The sequence below is a fragment of the Chroicocephalus ridibundus genome, chromosome 25, assembly GCF_963924245.1.
Source record: "Chroicocephalus ridibundus chromosome 25, bChrRid1.1, whole genome shotgun sequence".
NCBI classification, from domain to species: Eukaryota; Metazoa; Chordata; class Aves; order Charadriiformes; family Laridae; genus Chroicocephalus; species Chroicocephalus ridibundus.
This window is the reverse complement of record NC_086308.1, coordinates 887430-900113: the sequence shown is the minus strand read 5'-3', so window position 1 is coordinate 900113 and position 12684 is coordinate 887430. Positions and strand designations below refer to the sequence as shown.

Below are 12684 nucleotides of genomic sequence, written 5' to 3'. Positions count from 1 at the left end.
TGGGGGACTTCACCTCTGTGGATGTTTCATCTCATGTGTCTTCATTCACTCCCAGCTCAGGGCACGTGGTGAGTCCCCATCCTCTCCTCACACGTCCAAATTCATTTCCATAGAGTCTGCTGTGTGCCATAAGTCCTGACACATGTGAAGCAGCCTGAGGAGGTAATCGGGAGCTCATGCACCATCTCCACTACCACTGGAGACAAGAAGAGAGCCTTTCGAACCAGAACATTTGGTCCACGGAACCCAATAGTACAGTGAGCTTAACCCCAAACACAGGGAGAACACAGGGAGAACAGACTCTTTGAAAGACCAGTTCGTCGGACATTTTATTGGCAGCACCTTTGGAGGAAGCACCTAGCATCCAGGCACTGCACCTGGGAGATGCCTTTTTCTTGAAGAGCTGCTATTAGGCAGGTCACCTTTGACACAGTGTTGTGCAAGGGTCAGACACAACTGGAACAAACCTCAAGACAAGTGGTACAAACCCAGACAATTACACAGAAGCAGGATGACTGCAAGAGAAAAAAGCAGGCTTATTGCCTAACAGAAAGTCTAGAAAACATGCGGAGAAGGGGAGACAATTTATTAATGGTGAAACAACGTCCATTAAGCCAGTTTCCATAGGGCATCCTTGAGCTCCTGGTTCCTCATGCTGTAGATGAGGGGGTTCAGTACTGGAGGCACCAATGAGTACAGGACTGCCACCACCAGGTCTAGAGCTGGGGAGGAGATGGAGGGGGGCTTCAGGTAGGCAAACACGGCAGTGCTGAGAAACAGGGAGATGACAGACAGATGAGGGAGGCACGTGGAAAAGGCTTTGTGCCGTCCCTGCTCAGAGGGGATCCTCAGCACGGCCCTGAAGATCTGCACATAGGACAGCACGATGAACACAAAACAACCAAATGCAAAAGAGACACTAACCACAAGAAGCCCAGCTTCCCTGAAGTAGTAGTCTGAGCAGGAGAGCTTGAGGATCTGGGGGATTTCACAGAAGAACTGGTCCAGGGCATTGCCCTGGCAGAGGGGCAGGGAAAATGTATTGGCCGTGTGCAGGAGAGCATGGAGAAACCCACTGCCCCAGGCAGCTGCTGCCATGTGGACACAAGCTCTGCTGCCCAGGAGGGTCCCGTAGTGCAGGGGTTTGCAGATGGCAACGTAGCGGTCATAGGACATGACAGTGAGAAGAAAATACTCAGCTGAAATGAAAAAGAAAAAGAATAAGAGCTGGGCCACACATCCTGTGTAGGAGATGTCCCTGGTGCCCCACAGGGAATTGGCCATGGATTTGGGGACAGTGGTGGAGATGGAGCCCAGGTCGAGGAGGGAGAGGTTGAGCAGGAAGAAGTACATGGAGGTGTGGAGGTGGTGGTCACAGGCGATGGCGGTGATGATGAGGCCGTTGGCCAGGAGGGCAGCCAGGTAGATGCCCAGGAAGAGCCCGAAGTGCAAGAGCTGCAGGTCCCGTGTGTCTGCGAATGCCAGGAGGAGGAACTGGGTGATGGAGCTGCTGTTGGACATTTTTGTCCTCTGGACATGGGGACCTGTTCAAGGAGGAGACCAAAGTCTATTCAGTTTCTCAGAAAAACTTCTGAAAGTTCCTCTCCCCTTTCAAGCAGACCTTTGGCAGGTCCCTTTCATGAGCTGTGGTTGGTGCTGGCTGAGGGTGCCGCTGGGAGCAGGGGGCTCTGCAGGATTCAGTCCTGCCTACAGCAATTGGTCGATAGGAAGACGGGGTGATCTTAGCCTACATCCACTTTTGATATCGAAGAGCTTTCCAGCATTGTCACTCCTAATTCACCCGACGGCAGAGCAAAGTTGAGGGGAATTTGCTTTGTGGACTTTGTTCCAGTTGCCACACAAGAGCTGAGGAGTTTTGGAGCATTCCTGCTGCACTCCAAGTGAAATCCTGTGGGTGCTGGCAGGCAAAGGGACTGTCCCTCAGTGAAGAGTGTGGAGAGCTGACCTGTCCCTCAGCCCTGCTCCCAGCTGCCCTGGGCAGGCACCTTTTTGAGCTGGAGGACAGTAACACCCAGGTGTTCCCCCCAAAAGACCAGGACACTGCTGAGAGCAGAGGAATCTCATCTCTCCCCTCCCAGCCAGGGACACAGAGGCCTCATTGCAGCTGCCGACCTACAGCCGTCCCGTGGCATCTCCTTGGCCTTAGCGCTGTGGTGTCTTCTCTGTCGGGTACTTAGAAAACACAGAGATGCCATGGCAGAGTTGTGACCTTCTGGAGGGCAGCCTGCAGCTCAGCAGGGCCCCCTCAGGGAAAGAGCCCAATGTCTTTAAGATGGGGTGTCCTAAAAGGTCTTTTCCAGTCAGGCACACTCTGGTGCCTGGCTCCAAAGTCCGCGAGGGCATTTGGCTGCTTTTCCTCCATGGAAACATCTGCATGGCAGGACCCAAGTGCTTGTGTCTCAGCTGAAGCTGAATCCCCATCTCCCTCTGTGTTGGTTGAGCTGTTGGGAAGGAAAGTGATGGCCGAGTGTTTGTGACGCTGAGAGTGGGGGGCTGCACTGTGTGGGAGAGGAGACCTGGGAGCTGCTGCAGGAAAGGTGCTTGCACTGCAGCGGATGGCAGGGGGGTGCCCGAATCCCCCCTCCCCTCACGTTTCTGGGATCTCCTCCCTCTCCCTCTCTGACAAGGTTTCTGCTGCCTGGAGCTGTCTCTGCTGGGAACCACTTCTCTGTGCCCAGGTCTCCTCCTTTGCAGTGCTCACAGAAAGAGAACTCCATCCCACCTGCGATGTGCTCAGCTCTGCCCTGCAAACACCTCCTGGCAGCAGGGAACTGCTCCAGGGCATCTCTGCCTGCACAGGGGCAAAGGGGCGGCTCAGAGAACTCAAAGGGAGTGGGCGACCCCGTGCCTTCGCAAGAGTGGGAAAATGAAGTCCCATCTCCCACTGTCCACCCAGCCAAACAAGGTGACTCGTCTCAAAGCACAGACTCCTTCCCTTTCAGGTAATCCCCACTTTGACCAGCCTCTTGAAAAGTTTCCTTGGAAATGCCCTGGCAGTGATCCCCCGGGGTGCAGGGACCGTCTGCGGAAGGACAGCCCTGGGCTCCTCTGGCTGCACACCCAGGTTGGTACCCTGCAGTCATCCCAAAGACAAGGAAACCACCGTGCCCCGACCTGCTGAAGTGCAGCAGGGAAGCCCTGCTCCAGAGCACGTCCTCCTCCTCTGCTTGGGAATCTCTGAGAATCCTCCTGCCAGGTCCTGCAGGCTGCGGGATGAACCAGGTCTAGGATGTCCTCCAAAGAACACCAAACTCAGTACCCTGCAGCCAGAGACTTACCATATAGAGGGCTGTGAAGATTCCTCCCGCAGTGAGAGCTCAGCTATCCCCCCGCTCCTAGAGTGCCTTTAACACCTCTGCCTTGCTCCTCTCCCCTTGGCACCTGCAGGCAGTGCCCTCAGCCCTGCTGCGCTTTGGGCAGAGCTGTCTCTCTGCAGTGCTGTGGAAGGAGTGCTGCCCGCTTGCCATGAGCTCCCTCTGTCCCAGGAGCCCAGCCCAGCTCAGCAGCAGAGGAGCAGCCCAAGGCAGCCCTTGCTCTGCCCACTTTGGCCTCCCTTCAGGTGTCCCTGGGGCTTCGGGAGAACCTGCTGGGAAACAGGCTGAAGTCAGCACTGAGGTTCCCTTCCTCAGCTGGGCAGAGACACTTCTTTCCAGCTGTGTCGTTTCTATTACCAGAGACAGAGTTAGGCATGAGAATAGCCTTTCCTTGTCTCACCATTAGACAGGACACCCAGACAGCTCTTTACCCCTGGTGAGTGCAGTGATGCAGCTGAATCATTTGAGGCATCTCATCCTGGGTTTGAAGTCCTGGCCTAGGAGAGGACTCCCTCTTGTTCCTTCCACAAACCCACAGGAGGTGGGATTCTTCTTGCCTCAGTTCAGGTGTGCACAAATACAGGCAGCTGTATGGGAGCTCCTTGTCTCAGCTCTCAGGCTACTTCATGGAGATTGAGGGTGTTGTTCAGGTGGAAACACCTGGTGACATTGGAGGTGACACCAGAGCTTGTCCAAGACATTTGCAGGTGACTGCAAGCTCTAATGCAGCAATGCTGAGAGACAAGGCAGCATCGGGGGGCACCATCCTGGAGCCTTGTGAGGAATTCCTTTGGCAGATGGAAATGACAGCAGGTGTTTACATTTAAGACAACTAAAACCTTTCCTTTTCCTTATATCTACAGCAGCCTACAGAGGTCATCAGCTGAGCAAACGGACCTAAGTCCCTCTCTTTCTCTTCTCCATCAGCTGTAGTTCCTAGCTCTCCACTGACTGTAATGGCAGCTGTTTCAGGGACATCCCTACATGGCTTAACCCAATTCAGGACGCTTCTCAATGGCCAAACACAGGCCTGTGGTGCTAAGTGAGATGCCAGCGCTCTCCAGCGCAGGCTGGCAGGGACCGCACAGGACCTATGGGAAAGCCATTGGTGTTCAGAGCAGATGCCTGAGGGACACCTCAGAGGGCACTGCAGGCCGATTGGGTTCCTTTGTGCAAGCCTATGTGGCATCTCAGGCACGTTCAGTTTCCGTGATCAGCGACTGAAACCCACCACTGCAGTGAGGCACGGTCTCACCCATCTCCATTCAGCTGATGCAGAGCAGGTCATGAACAGGAAGCCTATCACACTGGGGTCTCAAATGATTTGGCTGCTCCCAAACTCTCCCAGTTCTTCTTTCAACAATCCTTTCCTGAGGCCCTTGATGAGACAGTTGACACAGGTGGATGATTTTCACAGTGTTCCCGGATCACAGCTTATCCACACGCAAGGACATTTTGAGCAGCACCTTGTCATCCTGGAGATCAGCTTCACCTCCAGCACAGGTCTTCAGCAACACTACAGACAACAAAGCCTGCTTCTTCCAGGGCTACAGAGCCCAGCCTGGCTTTTCTGGTGTTGTAGGGAGCAGCGTTTCCTCGTTTAGTGCCTTCACATTGCCGCCTGCCGTCGCATCCAGTATGTCTCTGGTCTCGAGCACAGCATTAGCAGGTGTGGGGTCTTGGGCACTTGGTACTGGGTTTGCCTGGGACAAGTCCAAGCTTGGCCCCAGTGCTCCAGCTCAGGTGCTGCAGACCAAATGTGCACCAGTGCCCTCAGCCTGGGGCACAGACCGGAGGAGCTGGAGTCCCATGTGCCATCCTAGAGTTTGTACGTTGGTGGAATAAGTGGCAAGGGGTGGTGGGACAGCGCACAGTGGTGCTGCCATGGTGCATAGGGGCTTTTCAGGAGAGACGGGCCAGGAAGATGAGGAGGGAGATGCCCTCCATGTGCAGGAGCTTGTTCTATGTGTGGAGCTCCTCTATGGGATGCGCAGCAGGTTGCGTGAGCCCTTGTGAGTGAGGGGGAGAGGAGAGGCCTGTTAGTGTGACACCCTCGTGGGAGACAAAGCACCTGCAATCAGGGTAAGGAAGTGGAGAAAGGTTTGCTTAAGCGAGCCATGGAAGTCCTCAGATCCATGACCCCAAGTGCTATTGGAGACTTTAATGACCCTCACTGGCAGGTGAGCATGGCAGGATGCATACTGTCCAGCTGGTGTTGGGCTCTCTTTGGACAACTTCTTTGCACAGGCGCAGACCAACAAAGGTGATGCTCACTCCAATCCAGTCCTTGCAAAAGAGGAAGCGCTGATCAGGGATGCGAAAACCAGTGTCAGCTTTGGCTGTAGGGACCATGAAATACTGGGAGAAGATTTTAGCCTCTTCAGGGGACTTTCAGTGGTAGGCCCATGGGCAGCAGTATTCAAAGGCAGCAGAGCTCAGTACAGTTGGTCTTTCAGAGAAGCATCTTCCAAGCATAAGAACTGTCGACATCCATAAGCCGGAAAACAACCAGACATTTCAGGAGAGCAGCTTGGCTAAGGAAGGAACGTGGATGCAAGGACTGATGCAGGAATTTAGAAATAGGGATGGCTTTAGAGGAGCCAAAGCTTCCCTAGTGTTGACCCTTGCAAGATCTTCAAGGACATCAAGAGGATCTCTTAGTACTTCCAGAAGAATTCAAGAAAAAAACCAAAGATTACGTGTGGCCACTGCAGAATTTAGTAAGAACAGGTGTAGAGAAATATGAGATACTGTATCCCCCTTGCCTTAGTCTTCCCCAGCAAGGTCTCTCAGCCCTTTGCTCCTCAAGGCAGGAGTCTGGAAGAAAATAACCAGCAGTGAATGTGGATCAATTCAGGTGTCACTTGAGCAAACATAGTCCTTACCAACCTATGGGGCTGGAGGGGCAGGCTCCCAAGGACCTGAGCGAGCAGGACGGTGTCACCGTGAGGCCCTTCTCCATCATCTTTGAAAGGTCACGGAGTCTGAGGGAACTCCCTGATTACTGTAAGTACCCAAACATTGCATGCACCTTGCAAAAAGGCCCAAAGGATGAGCAGGGTGACAGAAGGCTGTGCGCGCGAGCACGCCCACAGGGACACCCCTTTCTGGGTGTCTGAAAGAGAAGGTGATTTACCCTGGATTTACCCAAGGTAGCTTCTTCCTGGCCATCCTTTTTACGTTTTCTGAAGAAAGGAGAGGATTTCTGGGCAAGGAAGAGCAATGATTGTCTTCTACCTGGAAGTCAGCAAGGCTTTCAGCATCATCCCCCACAATGTTCAATGTCAGCACACTATGGGCTGCATGGATGGATAAATAGATGGGTAAAAACCAGCTGGACAGGAGGGCTGTCGTGGTTTGGGGCAGATTGGCCAATGGTGAGATGACAGATGCTCTCCCCCACCTCTCACTCCAAGGAGCCACAGAAAAGAGATAAAAAAATTTATGAGTTTAGAAAAAAATGGTTACTGTAATAAAAAAGTAATAGTTCATTAAAGTAGTTACATTAATGAAATATTAATAATAAAATATAAAGGAAATAATGAAATAGATACAACGCACACAAAACCGTTTCAGGCTCCCAGGGTGATGTCAATGGCAGGCACTGGGGAAGTCAAGGACTGGACTCAGCACCAGATAGGAACTGGATATCGGATATAGATTCAGGAACGCACAGGTCAGGATCAAAGGCAGACAAACAGGGTCCTCCTCAGGCATCAGTCACTGAACAAAGAGAGCCACTAAAGAAAAGAGCCGACCTTTTGATCCCTCAGCTTTTACACTGAGCATGGGAGATGGGATGGAACACTCAGGAGATGGGATGGAACCATGGTAATGCTGGCCTCCTTTGTGGTATCTCTGCAATAAAAGGGAGTTTCCTCAGTGCCATGGGTGAAAATAGGCCTTTTCTTCCCAAACTGGAGTGCAGAACACACTCAGGGAACTGAAGGCTGAAAGGCCTTGATGATGTGCTTGGGTGCCGAATGGACTTGGGGGATGGATGGGGGCATCCCTCATGTCTCATCATGATGAGAAGTCATGACATGAGATGTCAAAACTGGCTCATAAGTCATGACTGACTCACCCCAGAATTCCCTCTCGATTGCCGGTACATCAACATTCAGGGACGGAGCACCAGCCACGTCCCTTGCCTTTGGGGATTCACAAAGTCCAAGCCTGATGGTGAAGTCGTCACTCACAGGAGCGATGGGTGGCCCCATTGAGGCCATCGCTCCTCTTCAGGAACAGCAGGGAAAGCTCTGGATGACGAAGGATGCCAGGACATGCTCCAGAAAGAGAAGATCAGTGCTAATCCTGACACCTGAGTGCAAAGAAATAGTTGCACCTCAACAAAATAAATTACAAAAAATCCCAAACTAAACCCAGAGAACAGCATCCGCCACCAGCACCGTTTCAGTGGTAGTTCCAACTGCTGCAGAGCTGCAGCTGATGGCCCTGCTGTCCCTGTCGCAGGAATCCAACTGACAGCAGTTACCAAGGCCCTTTGGGAAGACTGCACTGGGTGTCACCTTCTCTGAAGAGGACCTGCTGCTTCCCTCTGGCTGCCATTAGCAGCAGAGCCCTCTGGTTCTCCAGCCCACACTTTGTGCCCTTGGACACAGGAGGGACCGGCTTTCAGCTGCTGCTTTAACAGCTGCCTTTGCTGTGCTCCTTTTCTGTCTCTCTTCCTACCGCATCCGTCAGGATGGGCTTCTTCTCATTCCAGATGGAGCCCAAAGCCTCAGAGTACACTGCCACCCCTACTTACCCACCCTGGGATGTGTTGAAGAAATAACAATTAGCAAATAGGAACTCTACCCACAGTGCGTATCTGGCCAGCCTATAAAGGTGTAACAGCTCATCCTAAAGCTCTGAAGGTATAGACCAGATGATACTTTGATCCCATATCTACCTCCTGTATGATCTGTCCTGAAGGTCAAATCATCATTACCTTCAGAAGAGGATGGAAGGTGAGGAGAAGAGGGCAGTAAACGATGAATGGTTGGGAAAAAGCAGCCAAGCAAGTGGCAAAGGAAGCAGCCGAGTTGTCCCAGGGCCAGCTCAGCCCAAGGAGCTTTGGCTGGCCCGCTCTTGAGGATGCCAAGCCCTGGCCAGGTGAGCTCACAAGCAGTGGCCAGGTGTCACATCACTGCCCCTTTGTGACAGGGGCCACCCCCAGACGCACGGGGACGCACTGCGGCCCCTCAGCCACCACAGCTGGGGCACCTCCTGCAGCCACCAGCCGGCAGCTGTTGGGCTGCCCCAGGCACTGCTGGCCAAGGGCTGCTCATCTGCCCACAGAGCTCCCGCCTCTGCCTGGAGCCGCACCAGCCCCAGGCATAAAAACCTGCCCAGGGCTGTCAGCGAGCCCCTTCACAGCTTTGGCTGGCACAGTCGGGGGGCTGAGGACTTCTTTTCCACTCTTCCCGGGTACAGGACTGTGTCTGTGAGACTCCTGCAGCAAAGCACCTGGTGTCTGACAGGTTCAGAACTTCTTGACTTCAAGGGTGGCAGAGCACGGGGACAGGCTGCCCAGAGAGGTGCTGTGGCCTCTGTATCTGGAGATATTCAAACCCCACCTGGACGCATTCCTGTGCAACCTGCTCTAGCTCACCCTGCTCTGGCAGGGGAGGTGGACTAGATGATTTCCAGAGGTCCCTTACAACCCCTATCATTCCCCGATTCTGTGATTTTATCTACCCAGGAAGATCCAGCCACAGGCTGACTGAAGGAGTGCTACCAAAGAACCACCTTGAGCAACTGCACTGGGTGCACCTTGGGTGGCTGCCAGGCCCCCACCCAGCTGCTCTCCCACCCTGCAGCTCCAAAAAACATTTGTGGGTGGCTTTTTAGCATCTGGTTTAACCCCACGACCTGCCTGGAGGGCAATGAGTGTTGCCTCTGCCCCAAGAAGGCAGCTGGTTGCTATTCCTGCCCCCTTGAGCTCGCCAGTTGGGCCCCTGCACCGCCTGCGTCCTCCAGTTTTCCCCACTCTTGCTCGGGGCACTGAGTTCCTCCTGCTCAGCTCAGGGCAGGGAGTTTTCCTCCTGCTCCACTTGGGGAGGCTTTCTTCTTTATATCCTTCCCTTGGGGCATCCAGTGTGGCCTCAGCCTTGCTTGGGTGGCTTCTTTTCATCGTGTCCCCCTCAGGACAGCTGGTTTTTCCCCTCTCTTGCCTGGGGAGGCTCCTTTTGCCCCTGCCCTACACCAGGTGCCTGGATTTACTCCTGCCCCGCTCAAGGTGGCTCTTTGTGCCTCTGCTGAAATCGGGGTGACTCGCTTTGCTCCTGCCCCACTTGGGGCATTTAGTTTTTTCCCTCTCCGGCTCAGGGCATCCCCTTCTGCCCCTGCCCCCGCCCCGCTCACAGGGGCCATTAATGTCCCAGCCACAGCAGGACCACCGGGGCTCCAGCGCCATTTCATGAAGAAGCTCCAGCTTCATGATGAGGAGGGTGTTCCCAACCACAGTCACAGGGCAGGTCATGAGAGAGAAGAGGACGAGAATTTTTCTGAAGGTTGAGAACATCTCGTACTAAAGGCATTTGCTTCTCTGTCAGGTGCTAAAAATATCGTGAAGGATGTTCAGAGAGGTGAAACATGGAGGGGTGTGTGCCTCTCACTGCATTCCTACTCCCTAGATGTGCTCTGTGCTCTGTGAGAGGTGAGAAATGCCATCTTCTAGAGGGCAATGCCGCTCACGCCTGCAGAACCCTTTCGGACTGCACAGGGGAGATGCTCCACAGAGGTGCTTCTGTCACACCGTGTCATCAAAGGGACAGGCCATGAAGAGAGGGGAGGGTGAGGTAGCACACAGGTGTTCCTGGAGACACACCCAGCACTGTCAGGGCGCTGGCAGGGCTGTTCAGAGACACGAGTCCTTCCCTGGCACGGGCAGAGGCCCTGCAGCAGACTCCATGGCCTCCTGTTGCCACTCCCAGAGGCCGGCAGCACCTCAGCCCCGCGCTGTGTCTCCCTGCTCGGCACCTCTCTGAGGTGCCCCACGGCGTGAGGAATGGACACAGGGACCTGGGCTCAAGGAAGCCCATCCCAGTGCTGCATTCAGGGGGTTTCCCAGGGGACATTACTCTCCAAGTGAAGTGACCTCCACACACTGCCTGCCCCACAGGCCTTCATTGAAGCCCTGGGAATAGCTGATGGTGTTTGGGCTTACTCGGGTTCATCTCACCCCACGCACACGACGTGCATGCTTGCATCTGGTTCCTACAATACAAACATGGACTTCTTCAGAAGACCAACTGACCTCACCAGGCTGGGACGAGAGGCCAGTGGTGGTTGTTAGTGGATAAGTTGTAAGCATTACCCTAGGGCATCTTACCCCTAGTGTCCATCACAGCCAGGGACAGAGAAGAACCTGCTCTGCTGGTCCTTCATGTCTTTCCCAGGAGCCCTGGCTGAGCGAGGAAGCTGCTGCTTGTCCCCCCCTGCACACTTTACACAATTAATTTCTACGCTGGAGGTGCCATTTGTGGGGAACTTTGCTGGGCATGTTCTTGACAGCAACATTGGGAGACGACCTTCCAAAGGTGTTTTTGCCTGAAGGCCTTCAGGCACTGCCTGAGGACATTCCCTGCTGTGATGGAGGTGCTGTTAGGGAGGCCAGCTCTGTCAGAGAACTGACCCGTCCCTGCCCCTGCCTGTGGTCACAGCGCTGCCACACCACAGCAGTAGGAGAGAGCTGCCAGAGCAATCAGGCCTTCCAACAGCGCAAGGGATCAGAATGGAGAATGTGGAAATGGGAAGAGAGCAGCTGTGAGAAGACCAAGGCTGGTTCTCCCTCCTCTTCTTCCCTCTCCTCTGTCCTGTTCTTTCCCCTCCACCTCTGCACACAGGCATGCCCTGCAGCTCCAGAGAGGCCTTCAAAGGAAGGATCTGGAGCAAACAAGTCGCTGGAAGGTTTGTTCTTTCTTTTTTTAAATACACAGAGAGCGCGGGGCCTCATGTACAGAGACTGTGGGACTCACAAAATTTGGAAAGATGCATAATTAGAAGCAGCACAAATGACAATATTTCCTTGTAGACAACATTATACAAAGCAAACAAAAAAAAAAAAACCAAAGCATAACAAAACAACCAAACCCCAAACCTCAAACCAAAACCCAACGTTACAATGAGTTACATGATGAGAGATTTGCAGAAGATGACAGCTTATTTCTTCTGAAAATCATCTGGTCATCAGTTTCCACAGGGCATCCTTGAGCTCCTGGTTCTTCATGCTGTAGATGAGGGGGTTCAGTGCTTGAGGCACCACTGAGTACAGCACTGCCAGCACTAGGTCTAGAATGGGGGAGGAGATGGAGGGGGGCTTCAGGTAGGTAAAGATGCCAGTGCTGAGAAACAGGGAGACCACGGCCAGGTGAGGGAGGCACGTGGAAAAGGCTTTGTGCCGTCCCTGCTCAGAGGGGATCCTCAGCACGGCCCTGAAGATCTGCACATAGGACAGCACGATGAAAACAAAGCAAACAAAAGCAATCAAGGCACTAACAACTAGAAGCCCAACTTCCCTGAGGGAGTCTGAGTGTGAGCAGGAGAGCTTGAGGATCTGGGGGATTTCACAGAAGAACTGGTCCAGGGCATTGCCCTGGCAGAGGGGTAGGGAAAATGTATTGGCCGTGTGCAGGAGAGCATAGAGAAACCCACTGCCCCAGGCAGCTGCTGCCATGTGGACACAAGCTCTGCTGCCCAGGAGGGTCCCGTAGTGCAGGGGTTTGCAGATGGCAACGTAGCGGTCATAGGCCATAATGGTGAGAAGACAATACTCTGCTGAAATGAAAAAGACAAACAGAAAGACCTGGGCAGCACATCCTGCATAGGAGATTGCCCTGGTGTTCCTGAGAGAATTGTCCATGGATTTGGGAACAGTGGTGGAGATGGAGCCCAGGTCGAGGAGGGAGAGGTTGAGGAGGAAGAAGTACATGGGGGTGTGGAGGCGGTGGTCACAGGCGATGGCGGTGACGATGAGGCCGTTGGCCAGGAGGGCAGCCAGGTAGATGCCCAGGAAGAGCCCGAAGTGCAAGAGCTGCAGCTCCCGTGTGTCTGCGAACGCCAGGAGGAGGAACTGGGTGATGGAGCTGCTGTTGGACATTTGTTCACCTTAAAAATGAGGGACTGTTCAAAGAGAAGACATTGGCAAATCAAGGCAGAGTGAGCCAATCCCATTTTATTTTTCATAAAAATCTCCCCCCTGTGACTTGTCCTTTGCAATAATTTCATTCAGCTCCTTTTTGTGAGATCAGGTTTGTGCTGCTGCGGGCACTTTCTTTGCAGGGGCAGAAATCCTTCTCTTTCCCATTGCCTTTAGCCTGAGGGACAAAAGGGCTCTCTGTGCCCT

General features: G+C 53.6%; 2 protein-coding genes across 2 annotated transcripts; both read right to left on the bottom strand.

Annotated features, from left to right (window-relative positions):
- Positions 1-609: 609 nt before the first annotated feature.
- On the bottom strand, positions 610-1686 carry LOC134527019 (olfactory receptor 14J1-like). Its single transcript, XM_063359367.1, has one exon. It carries the CDS (start codon positions 1519-1521, stop codon positions 610-612), a length of 912 nt encoding a protein of 303 aa, XP_063215437.1. The 5' UTR covers positions 1522-1686.
- A 9831-nt stretch (positions 1687-11517) lies between these two features.
- Positions 11518-12438, bottom strand: LOC134527061 (olfactory receptor 14J1-like). The gene has a single exon (XM_063359399.1). The coding sequence runs from the start codon at positions 12436-12438 to the stop codon at positions 11518-11520; it is 921 nt and encodes a 306-aa protein (XP_063215469.1).
- Positions 12439-12684: the final 246 nt, after the last annotated feature.